The sequence below is a fragment of the Colletotrichum aenigma genome (assembly GCF_013390185.1).
Source record: "Colletotrichum aenigma strain Cg56 chromosome Unknown KSG_Cg56_contig09, whole genome shotgun sequence".
Classification (NCBI taxonomy): Eukaryota; Fungi; Ascomycota; class Sordariomycetes; order Glomerellales; family Glomerellaceae; genus Colletotrichum; species Colletotrichum aenigma.
In genome coordinates this window covers 1,942,734-1,966,581 of record NW_023500915.1, presented here as the reverse complement: position 1 = coordinate 1,966,581, position 23,848 = coordinate 1,942,734, and the positions used below count along the sequence as shown (strand labels likewise).

The 23,848-nt window shown below is 53.6% G+C and overlaps 7 protein-coding genes across 7 annotated transcripts; 4 read left to right on the top strand and 3 right to left on the bottom strand.

Annotated features, from left to right (window-relative positions):
• Positions 1 to 2,401: 2,401 nt before the first annotated feature.
• Positions 2,402 to 3,554, top strand: TP53I3 (Quinone oxidoreductase PIG3; the record flags this gene model as incomplete). Its single annotated transcript, XM_037328450.1, has 3 exons — positions 2,402 to 2,414; positions 2,466 to 2,827; positions 2,934 to 3,554. 3 exons carry the CDS (start codon positions 2,402 to 2,404, stop codon positions 3,552 to 3,554), a joined length of 996 nt encoding a protein of 331 aa, XP_037173142.1.
• Positions 3,555 to 4,671: 1,117 nt separating this feature from the next.
• CGCA056_v013205 (uncharacterized protein) lies at positions 4,672 to 6,384 on the top strand (the record flags this gene model as incomplete). Its single annotated transcript, XM_037328449.1, has 7 exons — positions 4,672 to 4,764; positions 4,880 to 5,015; positions 5,081 to 5,262; positions 5,321 to 5,357; positions 5,412 to 5,479; positions 5,536 to 5,921; positions 5,982 to 6,384. The coding sequence occupies 7 exons, from the start codon at positions 4,672 to 4,674 to the stop codon at positions 6,382 to 6,384; spliced, it is 1,305 nt and encodes a 434-aa protein (XP_037173300.1).
• Positions 6,385 to 6,616: 232 nt separating this feature from the next.
• Positions 6,617 to 7,823, bottom strand: tropI-1 (Hydrolase tropI; the record flags this gene model as incomplete). The annotated part of the gene is made up of 4 exons (XM_037328448.1): positions 6,617 to 6,711; positions 6,767 to 7,460; positions 7,530 to 7,579; positions 7,634 to 7,823. 4 exons carry the CDS (start codon positions 7,821 to 7,823, stop codon positions 6,617 to 6,619), a joined length of 1,029 nt encoding a protein of 342 aa, XP_037173301.1.
• A 599-nt stretch (positions 7,824 to 8,422) lies between these two features.
• ssb1 (Replication factor A protein 1) lies at positions 8,423 to 10,424 on the top strand (the record flags this gene model as incomplete). The annotated part of the gene is made up of 4 exons (XM_037328447.1): positions 8,423 to 8,460; positions 8,527 to 8,781; positions 8,834 to 10,267; positions 10,328 to 10,424. 4 exons carry the CDS (start codon positions 8,423 to 8,425, stop codon positions 10,422 to 10,424), a joined length of 1,824 nt encoding a protein of 607 aa, XP_037172570.1.
• A 495-nt stretch (positions 10,425 to 10,919) lies between these two features.
• csn-3 (COP9 signalosome complex subunit 3) lies at positions 10,920 to 12,484 on the bottom strand (the record flags this gene model as incomplete). The annotated part of the gene is made up of 3 exons (XM_037328446.1): positions 10,920 to 12,014; positions 12,071 to 12,280; positions 12,335 to 12,484. The coding sequence occupies 3 exons, from the start codon at positions 12,482 to 12,484 to the stop codon at positions 10,920 to 10,922; spliced, it is 1,455 nt and encodes a 484-aa protein (XP_037172523.1).
• A 1,127-nt stretch (positions 12,485 to 13,611) lies between these two features.
• ura2 (putative dihydroorotase) lies at positions 13,612 to 15,066 on the top strand (the record flags this gene model as incomplete). Its single annotated transcript, XM_037328445.1, has 8 exons — positions 13,612 to 13,689; positions 13,748 to 13,974; positions 14,034 to 14,199; positions 14,255 to 14,306; positions 14,355 to 14,403; positions 14,453 to 14,482; positions 14,532 to 14,574; positions 14,635 to 15,066. The coding sequence occupies 8 exons, from the start codon at positions 13,612 to 13,614 to the stop codon at positions 15,064 to 15,066; spliced, it is 1,077 nt and encodes a 358-aa protein (XP_037173139.1).
• Positions 15,067 to 15,316: 250 nt separating this feature from the next.
• mit1 (Chromatin remodeling factor mit1) lies at positions 15,317 to 23,363 on the bottom strand (the record flags this gene model as incomplete). The annotated part of the gene is made up of 8 exons (XM_037328444.1): positions 15,317 to 15,510; positions 15,563 to 16,007; positions 16,200 to 16,762; positions 17,846 to 18,259; positions 18,361 to 18,505; positions 18,557 to 20,173; positions 20,222 to 22,345; positions 22,830 to 23,363. 8 exons carry the CDS (start codon positions 23,361 to 23,363, stop codon positions 15,317 to 15,319), a joined length of 6,036 nt encoding a protein of 2,011 aa, XP_037173140.1.
• Between the last annotated feature and the right edge of the window lie 485 nt (positions 23,364 to 23,848).

The following is a 23,848-nucleotide window of genomic DNA, read 5'->3' as shown; positions in this document are numbered from 1 at the left end:
TCCTCCTCCTATCATGTCATGAGCTTTTTCTGTAGGCGCCGTGACCTGGGAAGCTTTTCCTAGGATCCCATCCATTAACAATATCTTTTCAAAGGCATCCTACAGCGTCTACGTAGCCAAGAACCGGACGAATGGCGAGAAATGTCACACCAAGGCGCCGACCATTGGTGATGGTTCTGCTGGGTTGGGCCGGGCTGGGCGGGCCAGATGGAAGCGGTCCCGGTTGTCCGCCTCTGTTGTATCTTGACAGCCACCGAGGGTTTAGGAACGGCCGCTTCGCGCCTGGCCGTCGGCATGGCTTGGCCTGGACATGAAGCTGTCGACAAGTTTTAGCGAACAGCCTGCAAAGCATCACTGGCGAGAACCCAGAGAACACGCAAGCACCGACGCCGGTCCAGCTTCCCGCCGCGGGTCGTTCGCCCCCGGTGGCCAGGCGGCCTGCAGATGGTGCCCGGTGGTGATGGTGGTGGTCTGTGCCGCAAATATGGGCTGGCCTTCCACATCATCTAATTTCCACAATACACAGACCTTGAACGACTCAGATGAACTATTGACCGATCCTCATCATTCCACCCCTCCTCCTCCTTCTTCCTGCTCCTACTCCTACTCCTCCTCTTCCTTCCACTCTGTCAGCTCACCTGTGGTACGTGGCACGGGAAGTGGATGGCATCGTACCTGCAGCATCTTCTTCCTGCTTTTGGGCTTCAAGGAAGGCAATGGTCCGAGATAACCTCGTCGACCAGGCATAAAGGCGCCCCAAGTCCATGTCGCGTCATCATTTTACTCCTTGTGGATGTTTTGGCGCCTTCAATTCAATATTTCCGGCCTTCGTTTTTCTCTCGATTCACCTCGTATCCTTCCGATTGGCCCCACTGGTTGTCACATTTCCGAGAAGATGCTGCATCTCCGGCCTGCCGAAATTGACAGCCGCATATCCCATGGATTATTGTCCTGTCACCATATTTCGATAGGCTCAGAGTTCCTCTTCTTTCAGCCCAAGTTGCAGATTCTCCGCTTGGCAGGGGATTTCCGGGGTAGAATCGACAGTCTTTCGGCTGCTGAGCCGGCCGCACATCACATCCGAGCCAACCCCAGGTGAAGCATGTCAGTTCTGTTGTGTGGGCTAGTCGCTCTACTGTTCTCATCACATCGCCGTCTGGGAGTGCAGTAATCATTTTCAACTGCGAGTAGACGATTACCCGGCCGACAAACACCAGGACTCTATGGGAAGTATGAGTTGGTCTCTGTCGGTTAATGGAACCCAAGTGGAAATCTAAGGACAACGCTAGCCACTCATCACGGCCGCCTGAGAAAACATCTTCATTGCGAGACCATCGTCAAGAATGTTTTCAAGTTGATCGTTTAGCAAGCAAACGCGGTCTTTTCCTGGTGGGTGCAGTCTGACAAAATCACTCTTCGAACCAAGTCCGCCACCCAGCACAGGCCGGCCAGTCTCAAGGAGAAAAAAGCGTTGCTTAACGAACTCACCGCGTAGCAGCTGGGAATGGGACCACTCGTCTGCTTGAGCCAACGTTTCGGCCTGGCCCTGAAAGTTCTGAAGGCTCTCTAGGCTCATCTGCTTTGTAGAGAAATCCTCATGAGCCATTGTCTGAACCAGTGCTACAGCTTGTCTCCATGCCTCGCACGTCGAAAATCCATCTTCGTTGGCTTCGAACCGGCGGAGCTATTCAGCTGCAACGACGTCTCCTCCGCAATTATAGAAGAAGGAACACTGACAACTACACAAGGATTCATTTCAGCCATGATCCTGAGCAGAAAGTAGTTGCCGTCAACGCGACCGCGGATGCGATGCAGCCTGTTCCCAATCAAAGACCCACCGATCGAAAAGCATCCCCAATATCTGCAAATTCTCCTAATAAACTACGATTGGCGAGATGAGCATCAATGACCAACCAGAAGGCCCAGCCAGCACGACCGTTGCGAGAACGAATCTACCTTAGACCAGTTCCTACCCCGATAACTTGTCGGATGTGGTCCAGATTGTGTCAAGTGTGGGTGCTTGCGATATCGAACCCTGGCTGAGCACCTCAGATAGGGCTGGATGGCGATCAACCACGGTTGTTTTAGGTTGGAGGGTCCGCCCGCATACGGGCGGGGACGGGACGGGAATGTCGGTCTTGATCGCCGCTCGAGCTCCACGACCACATTTGGCGGCGCTCCGACTGTGTGTATTAGTAAGTGGAACAGGACGGAACCGCGGAACGTCATTCAGCACTCGGAGTGAGGGGCACCGGAATTCGGCGTCACTCCAGCTCCATCGGTAGACAGCCCCAGAGCGCGGCAAATTCATAAAACACACCCTTTGGAATCTAAAATTCCCCTACCAGCTCCTCGAGTCAGCTTATTGTGAAAGTGAATTGACGTGAAAATGGCTTCAAAAATGAAAGCTGTCGGTAAGCGGTCCTGCGGCCATAGTCTCACTTCGCCGGCTCACATATTCACAGACATCAAGGATGGCAAGGGTCCGAAGGAGAACCTTTTCATCAACGCCGACACCCCGAAGCCGGAACCGGGCAATGGCGAGGCTCTCGTGAAGATCAAGGCTTTCGGCATCAACCGCATGGACCAGATCCAACGCATGGGCAACTACCCGCTCCCGCCCCAGGCGCCCAAGACCCTCGGCGTCGAGTTCAGCGGCACGATCGAGTCCTTTGGAGATGGCGAGCACGGCAGTTTCAAGACTGGCGACGAGGTGTTCGGCCTTGCGTACGGCGGCGCATATGCCGAGTACATTGCCGTCAACAGCAAGATGCTGCTGCACAAGCCTGACTTCCTCTCCTGGGAGCAGGCCGCTGGTATCCCGGAGGTGAGCTTGAAGGAGCACAACTGCCGAAGAACCCCACTTCTTTTCCACCCCTTTTCAACGGCATCACAACGGCGCGGATTTTTCTCCTTCACTAACACTACGGTAGACCTGGATAACGGCGACACAAGCCCTCATTCTCGTTGGTGAGTTCTCAAAGGGCAAGTCTGTTCTCTGGCACGCCGGTGCCTCTGGCGTGTCCATCGCTGGCATCCAGCTCTCCAAGGACGCGGGTGCCTCCGCCGTCTATGCAACGGCCGGCTCGAAAGAGAAGTGCGACTTCGTCGTCAAGGACATTGGCGCCACTGCAGCTTTCAACTACAAGGAGGAGGACTGGGCCGAGAAGATCAAGGAAGCGACCGGCGGCAAGGGCGTGGACCTCATTGTGGACTTTGTCGGCGGCACCTACTTTCAAAAGAACCTCGACGTCGCGGCGCGGGACGCGCATATCGTGCTGCTAGGCCTGCTCGGCGGTCCGCAGATCGAGAACGCTAACATCGGGCCTTTGCTATACAAGCGCATCAGGATCGAGGGCAGCACCTTGCGCAGCCGGGATGTCGAGTACCAGGGCAAGCTGAGGGACCGGTTGGAGGAGTACATTCCGCATTTCAAGACGGGCGCGCTGAAGGTCGTCATCGACACCGTGCTCCCCTGGGAGGAGATCCAGCAGGCCCATGCGTTGCTGGAGGCGAACAAGAACTCGGGCAAGATTATCTGTACCATCTCTTAAGTGCCGAAGAAGCCACAGAGCCTCCGTAGAGTGTCAAACAGACGCCAAGCTTGTCACATATTCTCGAGCTGATGCATCGTCGGTGATAGTTGGATCCTCTCCCCGCCATTCGCGAGGGGCGGACCCGGTAGGATAACGGCCGAGGCCCTTTCGCCAGCTCTGGCGGCCGCTGTCACCGATCAGCTTGGCTGGCGTCGCCACCCAACGGTACGAAGCTGAACGAGACGGTCTTCTCAGCGGTTTCCGACTTCCCCTGGGCGACCACCAATGTGAACAAAGGCACTCGTCATTCGATTTCGCCTCGTGTGGCTGTCCCAGGTCATCTCACAAATTGCAGACGAGCAGGTTGACACTGACAGCACCTTGCCTCTTCGAGGAATGTCCACCTTCCAGCTCGGTGTCTTATCACCGGTAAAACCCATCCCCGGGACGCTCGAGCATTCTGTGGTCTGGATGGCAGAGAATTCCCTCCTTTAGAGTTTTTGAGGCTGGACGCTTGCGGCGCTGGCAAGCTTCTCGCTTAGCTTGCTGCTTTCCCCAATTCTGTGGCATTCGCATCGTAATAACACCCCGAAAACCTCGCGCCTTTCGTGGATCTTCGTCTGGCCCTGTCTGGTCCAAGTCTCAGCGTGTTCTGACTGGTTGCGGGGTGCATATGGCGGGATGTGAGACATTCCAAGACGTGGCGAGGCCCCCCCTATTTTCTTTCTCTGGGAAGGTCCTCTAGTCCTTTGGGAATTCCCCGTTGAGTGGTCCGTCCAGTCCCTGGATTGCGATGTGCTTGGCCTTCGAGCCGGACTGGCAACGGATAAAGGTACGGTCGACGCCGCTAACGACCTATCGAGCCCTAGGCCCTGGCGCTATAGGACCATTCGCGCCCATCTTTGTGTCGGTACCGTCGCCCGCGCTCGTCATTTTCGGATCCAAAGAAGAGGATGAAGAGGGGAGAGGGAAGTAGCGCCTGGCGGCGCTTTTGTTGTTTTCCCTGTGCTGTTGGTGCAATCGTCTCCGTCATAAACTGAGTAGAAGACAAAAGCTGCACCTGGTCCGTCCTCCCACCGGGTCTGACTCTCTTGTCCTGTCTTTCCCATTGTCTCTGTGTCAGAACAGTCCCATGATGCTGACTCTGCGGCTTCTCGTCCTCTTGGGAGTGTCGTGCCTGTTGACGCTCACGGTCGCCCAGTCCCTGGCTGATGCTCCACCATGCGCCGTTAGTATTCTCACCTCATCTCATGTTTGCTTTTGGACGTATCTGGAAGTGAAGGCAGAAACTCTGCTTTGACCGCGGTGCACTGATCTGATGCTAACATACTGGCGACCTCCAGCTCAAATGCCTTGGCCAGGCGCTGGCTCAACCACAGTTCGCCAACAAGACACAGGCCCAGCTGTGTGTTGATGAAGGCTTCAACACCGCTGTCAGTGGATGTGTACAACCAGCATGTACCGTCATAGAGTCGCTGTGTAAGTAGATTGAACGCTGGGGTATGGCTTTGAAGAGTTCACGGGGGTGGCTAACACTGTCGCAGCTTTCCTCAACATCTCGAGGACACTATGCGGCCTGCCCGAGGCAGACCATCGCGACGAGGCGAAGGTGACGAGTCTCGCCATGTTCGGCGTCGCAACCGTCTTCTTCGCATGCCGTCTTGCCGTTAAGGTCCTCCGGTTCTCTTCATGGGGATTCGATGATAGTTTGATGGTCGTCGCATATGTATGCCCATGCAGCCAAGTTCAGATGACATTCATTCACTGACATGAACCCATCTCAGGCCTTCTTGATCCCATTCATAGTGTTGATCCAATACAGTAAGTTCATAGAGCAAAACGTTGACCAGAGTCAAAACTGACTGATGACTTCAGTGATCCCTCAGGGGCTTGGTCTCGACATATGGGCCCTCAACGAAAATCAAATCACTTCTTTTCTAAGGGTCAGTACCTTATTGGTCACCGAAACCTGCTAAGCATCATCCCTAACATTCGACAGCTTCTTCTGGCCGTACAAACTCACTACATTTTCATTCTGGCAATCATCAAAGCCTCCATTCTCTACTTTTTCCTTAGAATCTTCCCGGACAAGTGGTTCAGGAGGGCTGTCTGGGTGACATTGGCCTACGATCTCTTCGTCGGCTTCATCTTCATTGTCCTAAGCTTCGTCCAGAGACAGCCTACATGGCTCATCTGGGAGGGCTGGCGCGACAAGGACCCCCGCGGTGTCGTCCTCGATCTCAACAAACTGGGATTGGCCCACGGCGGCATGAACATTGCGCTTGACGTGTGGATGCTCGTGCTGCCCCTGACGCAACTGTACAAGTTGAACCTCAAACTGAGAAAGAAGCTTGGCATCATGGCCATGTTCTGCGTCGGCATCTTGTGAGTAGCTCTCGTGCCGCAAATGCCAAGGGACAAGTTTGAAAGCTAACATGGGTCCAGTCTCACTGTCGTCAGCATCATTCGTGTCAAGAGCTTGGTGTACTTCGCGACGTCATCCAACGCCACTGCTGACGCGCGCGGAACTATCATCTGGTCCTGCATCGAGCTGTGCACTGGAGTTGTCGTCTCCTGCATGCCTAACGCACGACAGCTCTTGCGAGAGGGCACTCGCCAGTTCAGAGATGTCACTACCAACCTGACAGGCAGATCTGGAACAGGCGACTCGTCACGTCGCAGATCTCATAGAGTGCTCCAGGATCGATCACTCGAGTTGCGAGTTGCAGTCAACTCACCCAGTGCTACGACGGCATTGGCCGACAAGAGCGTATGCAGCAGCGCGACCACGCCAAACACAAGTCATGCTGCCTCAAGTTTTGCAAGCGAGACAGACTTCAAGATGTAAATATGGCGTCGGGATTTTGGAAACACTGTGTATCATATGGAACTGAAATATTTGGCGTTTCTGGCTGGGGAATTTGGGAATCGGAAGTCATGTAGTATTGAATACGGAATACCCCTCGAGCTATCGGGAAAAGGCTCACCGAAGAACCGTGTACATCATAGGTTGCGACCTGGACTATCATAAAAGAATCATGGGCTCAAGCAATCAAACATAAGCATTCCTCATCAACTCCTTAATGCTCCTTGATCCACTTGAGCATCTGCTCATACGCGGTGGTTTGGGCTTCCTGGATCGACGCATCCTGGTATTCACCGACAACAGCAAATCCTAGATAACTATCAGCATTATGTTTCGTCGACAGGCATCAGAAACGGAGTCTTACCGTGAGGCACGCCGGGGTAAACTTGGACTTCATGTTCCAAATTCGCCTTGGACATGACATCCTCGCCGTGGGTGCGGACCTCCTCAGGGAAGAGAGGATCGTTCTCGACACAAACCAAAGATATCGGTACTTTGATGCCGTTGAAATCGTCTGGAATGACAGATGCTCCGTGTGCAATGGCACCGACCTTGATAAAGGGTCCCTTTTTGACCTCCCCAGCTTCAGCATCAGCCGCCGGGCCCTGGCCACCTGTTGGCACACTTCCGTCGGATCCGAGGTGCAGAATGTATCGTCCACCGATGCAGTAGCCGACAGCATAGACGCCGTCACCGTTCTTGACCGCGTCACTGAACTTCTCCTTGCACCCGTCAACCACCTTGTAGAGGATGGGCAGGACCTTCTCCTCCGTCTGCCGCGCGAGCCACATATCAATCTGGAAGCTCTTTGCCGTCTCGACGATCTTGAGCTTGAAGGTGTCGAGGAACGAGCCAGTGTCCTCGGTGTCGTCAAATCTTGACGAGTTGGGCGCGGCATCACCATTGAACAAGTCAGGCATGACCACCACGAAGCCCTCGCTCGCGAACTTGTCTGCCTGGATCTGGTTGTTCGTCGACTTGAGGCCCGTGCCGCCGGTCAGGAGGAGGAGGAGTCTGGAGGGCGCATGAGGATAGTCGGCGGGCTTGGAGACGTAGACCTGCAGAAAGTCAGCTTGGAATCGATGAGGCGCATAACGACAACGCTTGCGACGCATGGAGCTACTCACATCAACACCGTTGATCTTGATGATCTCTCCACTCGAAGACTGGCCAGCAGCTGTGGAATATCAGTAAGGCGCATAACGGTCAGATGCTTTGTCGGCGCACTCACGAGTCGGGCGGTCCGTCACGCAGTGCTCGCTGTGCTCTCCAGCTCCTGCAGTTGTGGTAGTCGGGCTAGTAGACTGAGCTGGTGTGTCGGCAGCAGAGGTGGCCTCTGTCGTGGGCTCAGTCACACTCTCGGATACCGTCTCGGCGGCATCGCTCTCGGGAGCTTTCGTCGCTACGTCGACTTGGGTCATGATGTACGGCGGGGTGTCGGGGCAAGTGTGGTTCTTAGGTATCACGATAAAGGTGGAGAGCTACAAGAAAAGAGCTGCGTTTGGAGTTGAAGCGAACGGCTGGTTGAGATGAAGGTAGGGCTAACTGGGTGGTTGCGACAAACATTGGCATACAAGCGAGTTGTCGGTCACGTCTCCCTTTGCACAGCCCTTCAGAGCGGTAAGTTAGTACATTACAGCGTACGTGTACAGGTAGCTCCGTGAGGTACTCCTCCAGGGATGACGTCTCAGCTTGATGCTGGTACCTAGAGCTGCCCCGCGAACACAGATGCCCCCGCTGCGCCTGGCGCTTGCTGAGGTAAGGTGCGTGTCTGACCACTGACCCCATCCCGGCATGTGAGATAGTGCAGGGACCAGCTTACCTAAGGTCGGTAGCTAGGCAGAGAACGAACCCCGCCATCGCACCAGGGACGTGTAGTAGTCATTAAACAGAACGCGTCCGACGCGTCCTTGCCTCCCGCACCTCGCGAAGAACTTGCTGCACATCCCTCACAACCCAACACAATCTTTAGCCGATCGAATTGTTCACGACCAAAATATACGCTTCGACTGACATCAAGATGGAAGCCGAATCCAAAATTACGAAGGGTGCCTTGGAGTACGTGTTTTTCTCTATTTCCCCTCGTCCTTTCTCCCGTGTGGTACTGACGGAGAACTTTCACAGTGCCATCTTCAGTGATGGTGACAATGCCGCTTCCAGATTCCCCGTTCCTGTCCTCCAGTGCCTGCAGATCAAGCCTTTGGCCGCACAAGCAGGCGGCGGTGCCGAGAGATATCGCATTGTCTTGAGCGATGTGAACAACTACGTCCAGTGCATGCTGGCCACCCAAGTGAACCACGTCGTCCATGACGGTAAGCTGGTGAGAAACTGTATCGTGCGCATCACCCAATACCAGGCAAACGCTGTCAAGGGAAAGAAGTATGTATTCTTGCTCTCTCTTGCTGTAAAAGATGACGCTAACCCCCCTCAGCATCCTGATCATCTTGGGCCTCGAGGTGATCGAGAACCTTGGAACACCAGACAAGATTGGCGAGCCCCAAGCCTTCGAGGCCAAGGCCCCACCAGCCGCCAACACCACAATCGGCGGTCAGAACTTCTATGGAGTCAAGCAGGAAGAGACAAAGCCCAAGCCCCAACAGTCGATACCAACACGAACCGCCGGAGGAGCCAGTGGCCAACACGGAAGCAACAACATCTACCCTATCGAAGCCCTCTCTCCCTATGCCCACAAATGGACCATCAAGGCTCGTGTCACCCAAAAGTCGGACATTAGAACATGGCACAAGCCTAGCGGAGAGGGCAAGCTATTCAGTGTGAACCTGCTTGACGAGAGCGGCGAGATCAAGGCCACTGGCTTCAACGAGCAGGTCGACCAATACTACGACTTGCTCCAGGAGGGAAGCGTCTACTACATCTCCAACCCGTGCAAGGTCCAGCTTGCCAAGAAGCAGTTCACGAACCTCCCCAACGATTACGAACTCACCTTTGAGCGTGATACACTCATTGAGAAGGCCGAGGACCAGAGCAACGTGCCGCAGGTGCGGTTCAACTTCTGCAATATTCAAGAACTGCAGGAGGTCGAGAAGGATGCAACTGTTGACGTCATTGGTGTTCTGAAGGACGTTGCTGAGGTATCACAAATTGTTTCCAAGTCGACTGGTAAGCCCTACGAAAAGCGAGAGCTGACCCTCGTCGACGACACCAACTACTCCGTCCGGGTCACCATCTGGGGCAAGAGCGCTACGGGCTTCGATGTCAAGCCAGAATCCGTTGTGGCCTTCAAGGGCGTCAAGGTCTCCGACTTTGGTGGCCGAAGTTTGAGCTTGCTTTCCTCCGGTACCATGTCAATTGACCCCGATATTACGGAAGCCCACCGTCTGAAAGGATGGTACGACTCGTCTGGCCGCAATGATGCCTTCAACACCCACAACAACATGGCAAGCATGGGCAATGCAACTGGCCGCAAGGACCAGGACAAGTCGATTGTGCAGGTAAAGGAGGAGAATCTTGGCATGGAGCAGCAAGACTACTTCAACCTCAAGGCTACCATCGTGTACATCAAGCAGGACAACTTCGCCTACCCTGCATGCATGTCCGAAGGCTGCAGCAAGAAGGTTACTGACATGGGCGACGGTACTTGGCGCTGCGAGAAGTGTGACATCTCTCATCCGAGGCCCGAGTACCGCTACATCATGTCCGTCAACGTCTGCGACCACACCAACCAGCTGTGGCTCAGCTGCTTCGACGACGTTGGCCGGATTGTCATGGGTATGTCTGCTGACGATCTCATGGCCCTGCGCGAGGATGATGAGACAAAGTTGGCTCAGGCGTTCGAGGAAGCGAACTGCCGCAAGCTCAACTTCCGTTGCCGTGCCAAGATGGATACTTTTGGAGAGTCTCAGAGGTATGTGACGTGACGTCCACTGCTTAGTGTGATCCAGCACAATGCTAACAAACAACGCAGAGTTCGCTACCAGGTCATGAGTGCCACCCAAATCGATTTCAAGTCGGAGGGCGCTAAGCTCGCCGACCTCATCAAGCAGTTTGGCATCAGCTCATAAAATTTGACGGCGCTGCTGTACGTTATGGAAAGAGATTTGGCGCGGTTTGCCAAGCTATAGAAAATGGTGGTGGAAAGGAGCAGATAGGAGTGGATGACTAGAATCTCATGAGCTACGAGGCAAGGACCATTGGTCACAATTGTCAACGTAAATGTTTCGCACAATGAACAAAAACTTAATGGCAGACGAGATGACCATTTTGCTACGTTTCCTCTAGTCCTCGGGTTATGGAACCCGAGCCCGCCTTGATGCAAGTCGCGGAGAAAATGCCACTTGTGGGCTACAAAGCAATTCCCAATAAACCTGCTCTCGTAACGCCGGCCTAATGCCCACCACCTCACGTGGAAGCTCCTCGGATCAATGACAACAAATACCGTGCCTTCTCCAACCGCACTCCTGTAGGCCTTTGTCACCATGATCCCGTCTCGTGCCTTCATTGCTTCATAAGGCTCGCGTATCATCATATCTGGACCCCAGCATCAAATAGGGTGGCTTCTAGCGAGTCGGTTGAATGCCAGTCATGAGATCCTCGTCCTCGATAGATGTCTCGAACATCTCGACATGCTGGCTGGACGAATCCTTTTGTGAACGCTTAGCCTCGCGGTCAATGTGCCTAGCGTAGTCCTTCGAAAACATGAGCCGGGCGTCGCTTGCCTTAGCCCATTTGTTGAGCGTCTCAATGCGAGCATCGTCCGTGATCTTCCTCTTATACTCGGTGTGCTCAATCTCTTGATCGCGTGGGAGAAACGTAAGGCACTTCGCGCCGTCAGGGCTGGTCTCCAGCGCGCCCACAAGCATTCCACTACTGATCATATCTTGGAGAAGCGCCTCTGTCTCGACGTCTGTCTCCAAACTCTTCGCTGTCTCTGCACTAAGAGTTTTCTCGCGAATCTCTGAGACGCCAATCTTCTGATAGACGTCTGCAAGGCCAAGAATCTGCCACTTTTGGTACGCCTTCACAACTTCCTTCAGCAGTGTTGTAGTCTGGTCATCGACCCAGGTTGGTGTACCTGCCTCGACCGCGCTCTTGAGCTCCTCGGCGTTGACAGTGGAAAATAGCGAGCCAATATCGGTGTAAAGCTTCGAGAGTGAGGCGTAGTTCTTGGTGGCAGCGGGTGCGATGAAGCTCGGAGGAGTGGGGGTTTGGCCGAGGGTCAGGAGGCCTGTGAGAATCCATCGCTTGTGGGCGTCGGTCATGATTTTGCTCGTAGCTCCGTCCCTTGTTGGCCAACTGATGATTCTCTGGTATGCCTTGTGCGCATCAGCCCACCTCAGCTTGGCGGTGAATATCTGAGCGGTGACCCATTCGTGTTGCATGACCTCCTCCCGGGTGAGTTTCTGGCTAAGGTGTGTGCCTGTGTTGATGTACGAGGCGGGGGAGGCTGTCACATCGCAGAGGTAGGCTGGCTGGCTTTGGTCTTTCATTCCGGGGAGGAAAACCCATGGCTTCTCGACCAAGGGAAGCGCTTGGTCAATGTTATCGGTCTCGTAGGCCATTTTGACCACTGCAACATGGTGGCTCGTGAGCACCGCGCAATCGGGGTCGAGTCTTCTGAGCACGATCGCGACAATCTCGATAGCTTGACGGGCCTAGGAAAGCAGAAATTAGCCATGCAGAAAGCATATCGCAAGCTAATTTATCATACCGGGTAGAACTTGCAATCCACGACATCCTTAACCAGATCGGAAAAGGCATCACCAACGTAGCGTATTTGTCTCGGATCGAAGGACAGCAGGAACTTGAGGGTGTATTCTCGGAAGGCGTCGGCAGCTATGGAACGACCGGTATCTTCGAGGCGCTTCAAGGTGTTGAGAATCGCAAGGAAGGCAACCGAGTGCGTGGCGGGGTTCACGATCTGGGACATGGGTCAGCAAACGTCAAACGACGACAGTAGCAAGCGCCAACGGACCTCTAGGAGCTGAGGGGCATTGGCCACGACTTCGTTTCCCAGGTCCTTGAAAAGCCTCGAGATCTGTGCGATATGGTTCTTGAGCGCGCTGTCGTAGACCTCATCGGACATGCCCTGGTCGGGTTCAAAGGAGAGGAGGGTGGCATCCATCTTGCCGTCGTGTTGGCGCCTTGCCGGGACTGAGATGCGAAGCGAAGTCGGCAAGCTTGCGCGGAGACCAACGGGACAGCAGCCGAAGAAGTCGGCTAGGTTATCGACGAGTGTTCTCTTGCAAGAGACAGAGACAGACTCGCAGGAAAGGCAGTGTAGTTTGTGAAATTTGGAAAGTAGTGATCGCGAATTTAGGTTGCGGTACCTGTTGGCAGCCTGGAGGATATGGAAGCTTGATGGCACCCACAGTGGTCCTCCCGCAAGGAAGGTACGGTAGAGCTGGCGACCCGTGGTGGGGTGCCTTGCACGGTCCGTGCTCATCGTAGCTTATCCGAAGCTTCCCCAGTCGCTTGTTTCTCGGATAAACTGGCAATCCTTACCAGCTGCATTCCATTGCCTACAGGTTCCTTTTCTTACATAAAGCAAGGTCTGGACATAACTCGAATGAGGTAGAAACCCCAAAGGCCATTCGGAAGAAGTCACAAAATTGAGCTGGAAAGTGCTGATTTCGCCAGTCTCCTCCATACCAGCTGCTCCTCGGTAAGCAAGGTGAAGGAATAGATTAGTCGACACTAAGGTAGTTGAGCAGCGGGGCACTACCCCTCTTACACCGAGATTTGGCAGTGTTATGTGTGGTCATCGAATACTTCCAACAATAAAAAATACAGTCGTGAGGACAGTAGTTTGAAAATCGCTGAAGTCGGAACGAAATAAATACAAGAAGTGCATCGTCGAGTGATTGACCGTTGAGCCTGTGTCAAGTGCTTCATAGCTGAGATAAAAGCTTGGGCAACCTGGTTACCCCGCCCCCACCATACTCCAACGAAAAACATTTCGAGATAGAAGTCTCTACTCTATCTACATCTGCCCCTATCTAGTGGAAAGCACACTCCGAGATCGGTCGCAAAACTACGGTGCAGAGTTGCCAAAAAAGCACACCTGAGCAACAAGTATCATAAGCAAACATCAATTGATAACCGATAGCAATTCTGCCTCGCCGACAGCAGACACCCAGTCAGTGATTTTGTCTCGATCGCGGTGCCCTTCTCGCAGCTCACGTTGCCTCTCCTCTGTGATACCCAGCGACTAACAAACTGCAGCATACCATTTCCTCGACCACCTCCAAGATGCCTCTTCCCGACACCATTGAGCTGCCTGCAGCATTCGATGCCCACGTCCACGTGCGTGATGGCGACATGTTGAAGGTGTGTGAGCGTGAAACCGCCTCCCTCAGGCTCAGTCGCAAACATGCTGATTATTTAGCTTGTTGCTCCTACTATCCGATCCGGTGGTGCCAACTCTGCTTTAATCATGCCCAACCTTACTCCTCCCGTGACCAGCACGAAGATGGCGTTGGACTATTCTTCTCGTATCAAGGAGGCTCTGGGAAACGATGAGGTGAAGCTACTGATGACACTCTACCTTCACCCCGATGTTACCCCTGAAGTTATCAGAGAAGCCAAGAAGGCTGGAGTTGCCGCAGTAAAAAGGTAATTGACATCTACTTGAGCCCTGTTTCGAGGTTTGGTCTGATCTGGATGTCCTTCAGTTACCCTGCCGGCGTCACAACCAACAGCTCTGCTGGTGTCGTCGACTACGATGCTTTCCACGAGGTCTTCAAGGCCATGGAGGAGGTTGACCTGCTTCTTTGCCTTCATGGAGAGTGCCCTTCCCATGCTGGCAGCGACATCACTACTCTTAACGCTGAGTCCAAGGTGGGTAGGCCAGGCATTCTGTGCTAATGAACCGGATGTCCTGACGCAGTCTCAGTTCCTCCCTACGTTGAAGGTTCTTCACAACAAGTACCCGAAGCTGAGGATCAGTGAGTCAAACTAACCACGCTACTGAATGATATTGACTCGTGCAATAGTCCTCGAGCACTGCACAACTGCCGAGGCTGTCGAGGCCGTCAAGTCGTGGTAAGTTCTTTTGGATGAACATTATTTAGCAAAGCTGACCATATTCAAGTGGTCCCAACGTCTCGGGAACGATTACTGTGTAAGTTTACCACAAAGGTCCTTCAAGGCTTGTAAACTGACATATTTAGTCACCACCTCTTCATTACCATCGACGATGTCGTTGGTGACGCCGTACGACCGACCCAGTCCCTGTCCCTTTCCCTGTCATCATGCTGACCTCACTGCACATAGATGAACTTCTGCAAGCCCGTTGCCAAGCTTCCCCACGACCGTAGGGCCCTCCTCAACGCCGTCGTCAACAGCAACGGCAAATTCTTCCTGGGCACTGACTCTGCCCCTCACCCCATCACCTCCAAGACGGGCCCCTCCAAGGCCGCCGCAGGTGTCTTCACCCAGCCGTATGCCGTGCAGTACCTCCTCACCGCGCTCGACGAGGCTGTCGTCCGCGGAGAGCTCAAGGACGCGGACATCACTCTGGAGGCTATCGAGGGCTTCGTGGCGAACTACGGCCGCAAGTTCTACGGCGGCTTCGAGGAACAGAAGGCAGAGCGAATCCGCCTTACTCGTGGTGGTGCTGTCATCAACCAGGTCCTCGAGGGCTCTGGTATTCAGGTCGTTCCTTTCCGCGCTGGTAAGGAGACCTGGACCCTTAGCTGGCTGTAAAAAGTTCAACAATCATTTTGGCGGCCTTCGTGAGCGACAGCTAGTAATAGGAAGAACAATGGCGGTGATTGCGAACATCCATTGCTGGTGTATGTGTTCTATAATACATACAGTATCTCAAGTCGACAAAGCTGTGTTTTTCTTTTTGGAAGATCCCCATCCTATCGTCATCTCATATCTCATTGCCAGTTGCCCCTGTCTCTCCTATTTAGGTAATCCACATTTCAGCCAAGACTGGCCTTCAAAGACCTTAGTACCGAGATCCATTATCTCGTTCACCCATATCGTTCAGCATAGAAAAGTTGTTCGGCATTCCGAAGCCACCCAGGCTCTGGTGGTACCTGTGGGGGTGGTCGGCCGTTCGCTTCGACGGAGGGCCGATGGGACCCCAGACGCAAGGGGAAGCAGGAGAAATCATGCCCTGGGGATACGCAGTCCTCTGCTCTGCCTCGAATGTCAATTCTGGCTTCATGAGCCGGTGCAGAGGGGAACTTACCTGCGGTAGTCCTGTAACCGCTTTCGTTCTGTCTTGTGGGCGACGACGAGCGCATGTGACCCTGCGGCCTTGCACCTTCGACTCGTCTCCATGACTGCGATGCTCTCGCTGGACTTGAGAGGTCCTTCTCAGACCTGATGGGTGACGGAAGTGCTCCTTGCTGGGGCTGGCGTGAGTCGTAGAACGTCTCGGTGCCGCTTGCTTCCTGCTGTTGTTGCTGTTGTTGCTGGCGTTGCAGCTCCGCTTGCTGCTTCTTCCACCAGGTCGGCAGGCCATGGAACAGACCGAGGGAGTGTTGAGTAGCCTTGTCCAGCGGCATCTCGTGCTTGTACTTGCATCCTTGCTGCGTGAAGGCGCAAACGCCCTCGTGAACCCACTTGTCGCAGTAAATCTTGGGCTTCTTGGGCGGGGCGGGAGAGGAGGCAACGATGTGGTCGATTCTCTTCTGTAGCACAAAACGTCAGCGTGACTCAGATTCAGGCAGTCGGCATCAAAACACGGTAGGAGGGCAACAGGTGGAGGGTCATCATTACCTGAAGAGCATCAGAGACCGGTGCCGGAGACGATGGAGGGGTCTGAGATGTTCAGCGCCAAAATTCTGGTGCTTGGAAAATGACTAGAGGAAGGAATGCCGTACCTTGAACGCGACCGGCTGTATGGTACCACCCGACGGATTCTGGTGATCCAGCCCTCGCGGCGAGGGCAGTACAAGCATGCCCTCAGCACCGTGCTGCACAGCTGGGATGCCGACCAAGGGTGGGAGAGTATCAGCAGGAACGAGTCTGGTGTAGTTGCCGTTGCCGCGGTCGAGGCAGTAGGCGTAAAAGCCCGATGTGTCGACGCCCACGTCCTGACCTTGGTCCGTAGCAGGTTGATGCTCTGCGGTAGGGGCTCCCATAGCCATGTATTCAGGACCGCTGGTCAGACTGGGCGTGTGGTAATGACCGTGAACTTGGGCAGTAGCTGTCGTCATGTTCATACCCATCCGCCAGTTTGGAGCGTCGATGCTGCGTGGCGCGGGGGCGGCGTTGGCGAGCATGTGCCTCATCGGCGCCTCTTGTTGGTGATGGTGTTGAGGTTGGTAACGACGGAAGGAGGCAGGAGGCATCTCGCCAGGGTATCGGTGGTCCCTCGCCTGGAGAGAGGTGGATGTTTCCATGCCGCAAATCCGCACGCCACTGATTCCGTTCGTGATCGATGCTGACGGGTCAAAGTCAGGTGTCGTACCGCGCGTCGAGGTTCTTGATGCCGGGGGCGAACAAGACTTGTCGGAAGAGGAGTGAATTAACATCGAGTCCATACTGGGTGTGAGAAGAGAAAGTGAGAAGTTACGAAAAGAAGAAGGATGAGGAGAAGAGAAAAGGACAAGTCTAGGGCACGGTGGAAAGTCTTAGTCCTGGCAAGGTGCAAACGGGGAGATGCCAATACGTTACCCTATCTATAATGCCGTCGACCGTGATCAGCACCTCTGGAGTCGCCGAGGTACGTGATTAAAGACGACTTTGACGTTCTCTGCAGCATGCAGCACGAAGGCGGATTCCGGACCAAGATGCCAAAGGCTCAGACATGAGAGCCTGATGCCTAGGACGCGAGATCCTTTAATCAAAACAGTCGCTGTACCAGGACGAAAAAAAGATTCGTTGCCATCGTCGTTTGCTCGACCGAAATAAGGTCCGCTGCACTCATACGGTTACCTGCATTCTTGGTTTGTACCTCACCACGTGACAAACAGCTGTGCCTTCACTGTTGAACAAGTCAAACCATAGATTGATCCTCAAAAATATCGCACTGCGTTGATGCGACTGAAAGCAATGCAATGTCTATTGGCCTACATGCATGCATCATCTAAGCTAAGCTGTGTAAGCGTTAATGAAATAGCCGGGCGAGAGGATTTGTTTGCAATCCTCTGGCTAATGTCCCATCCTTGCCGTCTAAATCCAAACCCATACGCCTGGCAGGTCGGTAGCAAATGTCATTATGTTCTGTGTTGCAAAGCTATCCTGTGTAGCTTCTCTCGTAAGACCTGCTCTGCTGCAGGTGTTCTGGCTTTCGCTGGCCAGTGTTGGAAGGTATCAAGAGCAAGTCGTAATTGTATCTCAGTTGTAAAAACTGGGCATTGAGGCAAAAGATGCCGCAGGCCGCAAGTGGCACAAGCAACTGCGTTGGGGTGCATCTGAAATGGGCCAGATGAGGTCTTTCGAGAAGACTTTTCTGCCTTATTGAAGTTCGCAGAATTTGGTAGTTGTGGCCCGGAGCCTGGAAGTTGTGGGCCAGACCCCGTACTGGAGATGTGGACATTGTCAAGCCATGCCATGTCATACTTTAATGGTCGGCCGTACTTTGGGGGTCGGCCTCGTTTTCCACCGATGGCGAGCGGGAAGATCTGCAAGCCGGGCTGGACGGGGTTGGAGTATCCTGGGGGGTCGGTAGTAGAATACTGCGTTCCGTTTTGGTAGGCTCTTTGGGCTGCGATGCCGTGGAATCCTTGGTTGACTTGGCTGCCTGGCTGGAGGCCTTGGTTGGGGTAGCCTTGGATGGAGTGGCTTTGGATGTGGTGGTTTTGGTTTTGGTTTTGTTTGGGGTTGACTTTGGCGTCTTTCTTGGAGCTCGTTTTTGGGGGGTTGACTTGGCCGACTTTGACGTCTTGGAGGATGCCGCGGCGTCTCTCTTTGGTGTTTTCCGCGTAGAGGGCGTCTTCTGTGGAGTCGAAGAGTTAACTTGTTGTTTCTTGCGATTCGGTGTCTTTTTGGGAGTTGAATGAGGTGACGTAGACTGAGAAGAAGATTTCCTGGCTTTACCTTTGCTCATCGTGTTCCTGTCCTCTGGGTCAGTATCAGGCTCTTCGTCCTCACCACCCACGAAGTCCTCGTCGTTATCGGAACTACCGCTGTGGTCGACAGCAAGATCAGTAGCAATGGGGGCGTTCGTCTTGTAGTTCACAGCCTGAGGCGGTTGTTAGCATACCATGTTCATCAAATCGATGTGCTGACTAACCTGGCGGCGACGTCCTCCACGACCAAGAACTTCCTTATTCAACTCCGCTAGTCTTTTGGCCTCGGCCTCTCTCTCAGCAAGAATCTCCTCCCAAACATTAGGGTTCACGGTAGGTTCGTTCTCCTCTGCCAGGTTGTCCTCGAACCCGCCCTTGTCGTTAGCCCAGACGCGAGCGAACGAAAATGTCGATTCGGCGGATTCATCTTGGCCAGTGCTTGTTTGCTCGATATGAGAGCGATCGAGAAGTTTTTCAACACTTGCCTCATCGTAACGTATGATGTCCTTTTCGTTTTGGTCATCGCTGAAAAGCGCGGTAGCTCCGAATTTGAGGATCGATTCCAAATCATCCGGCTCCCCTGTGTCGTCCATAGCCTCAATCAACACATGATCAAGAGCCATCTTCTTGCGGCCAATCTGCATGATCTTCTCCTCCGCGGAGTTCTTCGTCATGAGCTGGAAACAGAGAACCTTGTGCTTCTGGCCGATTCTGTGCGCGCGAGAGATGGCTTGAATATCCTGGTGGGGGTTGAAATCAGGATCTAGGATGATGACAGTATCTGCTGTTGCAAGGTTGATGCCTACGCCTCCTGCTCTGGTTGAGAGGAGAAAGGCGAAGACTTCGGAATCCGGGGCGTTGAATGCGTCGATATGCTTCTGTTTCTCGTGGCTGTTGATCTTGCCGTCAAGACGCCTGTGCAAGAAGCCCAGGCCGTTCAAAAAGTCCTCAACGATATCCAGTTGATCCAAGAACTGGCTGAAGATGAGCACACGGTGTCCACGCTCCTTGAGTTTGGGCAACATGATACTAAGCAGCATCAGCTTGCCAGACGCAGAAACCAGGTTCTCATGCATCTTGACGTGGTCCACAGCCCTCTCCTCGATCGCATCGCTATACATGAAAGGATGGCAAAGACACTTCCGCAACTGCATGAGGATGTTGTTCAGACTACCACGCTCTTTCTTGTTGATCTTATCATCTGCAAAGATTGCCTTGATGAGGTCGGGGCTTTTCGCCATAATAGATTTGCATAGCTTCTCCTGAAGGATCGACATCGAGACTGGCACAATGATCTGCGCCATTGGAGGCAGGAACTTCAGAACCTGAGCTTTCGTTCGTCTCAAGAAATATTGCTTGATTCGCCCATGAAGTTCTGGCAGGTTCTGTGCGTTCAACTCCTGGTACTGTTCGTCCAACTTCTCAGCATTCTGCGTAGGGTCGATGAATTGCAACAAATTGAAGAGCTCTCGCTTGTTGTTTTGCAATGGCGTGCCTGTCAGGAGAAGTCGGAAGGGAAACCGCATCGCGCGCAATGCTAGGTACAGCAAGCTCTTGTCATTCTTGAGTCGTTGACCTTCATCAACGATCAACCCAGCCCACTGCACAGAGCGAAACAGGTTCCTCGTACGGTCATCCTGAGCGGAGTCGTATGACATGACCACGACATGGGCCTTGATGTCTGACGAGCCGTTGGGGAAGAGCTCGTATTTGTAGGCTAGTTCCTGGGGTTGCTTGCCGCCATGGTAGGTCACAACTCGAAGCTCTGGGGCCCATTGCTTGATCTCGCGGCGCCAGTTTGGACAAGTAGCATTTGGTACAACGACCAGAAATGGCCAACACTACACTCTGAGTTAGTCACGATCGCAGATTAGGCAGGGCAGAAATACCTTAGGTTCGCCTAGAGCCAGGGCAGAGATCAAGCTAACGACTTGAACTGTCTTCCCGAGTCCCATCTCGTCGGCAAGAATGACATTCTTGTCTTCGTGGTAGTTGTACAACAGCCAGTTGACGCCTTCGAGCTGGTAGGCCATGAGGTTGCCCCGTCGGATTGCTTTGGGCTGCTCGGTTAAAGCGACGAACTTTTCCTCCTTCCAATCATTCACTCGCTGTTTCATCTTGTGGTTCGTGGGACTGACGAAATATTTGCCAGTGAGGTACTCGTAGTAGGCAGCCTTGAACGTATTGTAGATCTCCCCAGTGTCTGGCTTTGGGGGCTTATCCCAAACGGCCTCATCGTACCCTAAGCCTTGGAACTTGACGTAAATCTTGTCGACACTCCCGATCCGCTCCATGTCGTCCTGCAGGCTTCGTGATCGTCCGTTCTTGACCTTGGCAGCGAGGATGACGTCTGTAAGAAGGTACTCCTCCGGGATAGCCTCATCAGTTGTCCATCTCAAACACAGATTTTGCTCTGCGTCCCTCTTCGCAAATGAATTCCGCATAGCTCCAGGAGCCATGTGAAACACCCAGGCCCCAGGCATCCAGGTACAGTGAAGGTATGAACAGTCCGCCCATTTGATGAGGTAGTCTTTCTCGTCTTCATAGAAGTCGCTGTATGTCATTCCGTCTGAAAATGAGTCCTTCTTTGTAAGTCTCCAGGCAACCAAGGTCTGAATCTTGTGGGAAACCATGGCGCAATCATGGCACTTCCAGTCCACTGAGTACTCAGAGAGACGTTGGTCACGGACATTGGATAAGTCGGTGTCCATCTGAGAAGACGGCAGGTGTTCATAGTGCCAGCCACGCTTGCATGAGGTGCACCGAAAGAGGACGTTTTCTGCATTGTGGACGAGAGCTGGGTCCACAGGTGCGATGGGATCCTCGCCTCCGTTCTCAACGCGAAGCTTTTCTTCTTGCTTTGGCGTTCTCCTTGGCGAAAATGCTGCACAAGAACGTCCCGGCTTTTCGCATCCCTGGCAGTTGTGATGACGAGGGGCATGCTTATCCTTCTTGCCGTAGAAGCCAATGCAGTACTTGCACTGAAGGACGAAGTCTTCCGCCCCAACCTTCGTAACCAAGTGTTCTCTGGCTGATCTGTAGCCCAGGCAAACTTTGTGAAATGACATGGAGCAGCCCTGGCAGCTGATAAGAGCACCTTTGTTGGCAGCGGGCCCAACGTTGCAACTGCTGCAGATATCTGAGTGGAAGGTCAAGAATGGCGAATCATGTGGAAGTTGCTTGAAGACCTCCTTGACATTCATCACTCTTGGTGCTCCAACCGGAGCAGTGTCCTCGATGTAAAAGGATTCCTCGTCCATCGGGGCGGAGTCGAGCATGCTAGCCTTATTTCTGGTAGATCTGCCGGATCGACGGCGATCCTCAAACTCGATCGAAGAATCGCGTGATCTGGGTTTCGCTTCGGGCTTTGCCTTAGAGGATTTTGATCGTCTAGGCTGCTTGCGCCTGCCTCGGCCTGGCTTTGGCTGAAGGTCCGATGTAATGAACGTGAAATCGTCGTCTTCTCCGTCAGATTGCTGAGGAGGGGGATCTTGGGAAAGTTCATCCATGTCATCATCGCGAGTCAAACTGGGGTTTCCGAAAGCCATGCTAGTGAGTGTGAGCTGCTTTTGAGTTCGTTCTCTCAGTTGTCGCTGTGGCTGGGAAGACTCGTGTCTTCGTGAACGAGTCCGCCGGTTCTCATCTTCGTCGTCAGAGACAGCAGCATGGGAGTTTTGGCGGGTGCTCTGTCTGGTGGTCGTGCGTTGACGTCGCGAACGACGGGAAGAAACTTCGTCTTCGTCTTCATCATCGGAATCAATGATGGATGTGAGGCGGGCGCTGCGCTGAACGACGCTTCGTTGACGTTTCGATTGGCGAGGTAACTCTTCTTCATCAAGTTCCATGAGATCCAGGTCCGCCTGAGAATCGGCCTCGGAATCCTCCAAAGTGTCTTCCCAAGATCGCTTCTGCCCGTGGAAGGCGCCAGTCTCGACCTCAGAGTCCACGTCGCCCTGCATTTTCTGAAGAGCAGATTCACCCCCGTCGTAGGCAATAAGGTCTCCGAACGGTATCTCGGTGGAGTTAGCGAAGTGTCCTTGAAGAGTTTGTGGTGGTAGATTCCTATCCGCCAAGCGCGGTCTTGCTTGATACAGCTCCATAGTAGATGTTCGCACAAGTAGGGTTGCGAGGGTGATGTGCGATGAGATATGGTCTTGGAAGCAACCCGCAACACAATTCAAACACCTGATAGCCGCGCTTTCCTCAGATTGGCAAGTTCTCTGGACGAACCGGTGTGCAGCAGCAGTCGGTTAAATGAAGCCAAGCACTAGGAAGTCTGAGGGGAAAGTGCTTAAGAGAAGATATGTGAAGCCTGGATTGTGGTTGGGTGGAAGTGACTTGAGAGGGAGAGGATGAACTGTGGAGAGTGGAAAGTGGAGAGTGAAGAGGCTGTGAATTTATATAGATGAATAGAAGTAGTTGAAGAGGGCAAGAGCAGCAGTAAAAAAAAGGAAAGAACGTTCGACTGAGAGAAAATAGAAGGAAATAGTAACTCACAATATCTTGTCGTCCATCTGTAAACTCGACGCTGTACCACAACTCTGATTCGGGGCCTTCCACCTCTCCAATGACTTCGTCAACGATGTCGCTCTTGATGGCACGGTATTGCGCGCACTCTTCGGGGGATAGACGCCGCAGAACAATTTCTATCCGGACTGGGCGAACTCGGTCATGCGTAACCTCTTCGGGAACTCCTTCCGCAGCCTCCATGTTGGTAGACGCAGTATCCAGGCCGACGACTGGTTCCGACATTGTAGCAACAGGCGCCACCTCCTCGTAAGTGTCTATCGAAGCCAATGGTTCTTCTGGGTCAAACCCGTCTGAGTCTTGTATCGTCGCGCCCTGCGGCAGGTGGCCTTTCGTCGCGGCATCGGTGGGGAATGCGCCGTTGAAGGTATCGATTGTAGCCTCTTCGAGAATCTCCTCGTTGACAGCGGGATCGGATTGGTCGAGGCCTATCAGGGCATCGCTTGGAGAGCCTGTAACAGACTGGACGATGTCGTCGTCAGCGGTGTTCGTGAAGTCCTCCATGATGCGACTGCTCGGAACGTGAAGGCATAGGGTCGGGGCGGGTGGGGTGTCGCGCGGACTGCGTCGGATATTTAGAAGTCGCTTGAAGGAAAGACTGAAAAGAAGAAGGCGAAAATGAAATGGAAGAATTGTCCTGCAAAGGCAGGGAATCGGTTGTGGGTGAGCGCACTCAGAGAAAGGACGGCCTTTGAGACTGGGAAGACTTCACACTTCGACGCGACGCTCAAACCGCGTTGCCATTAAAGTTGAGCTGCCGTAGCGTGTAAAGCACGGGTACGTACCGCCAGCCCGCTCTTGGTGGGGTGGTTGCGCCGATGGAAAGGGCCCATCGAAGACTCGTTGGCCAACCAGAGAGCCAGGGTCTACTTACCGCTCGGGTCCCTGCTGCAAGAATGTGGCAGAAAAAAAAAAGTGCCACCATCGAAGACTTGCGATTTGGGCGCTACGACGTTTTGCACATTGTCGCCATGTTGGAAGACATCGAC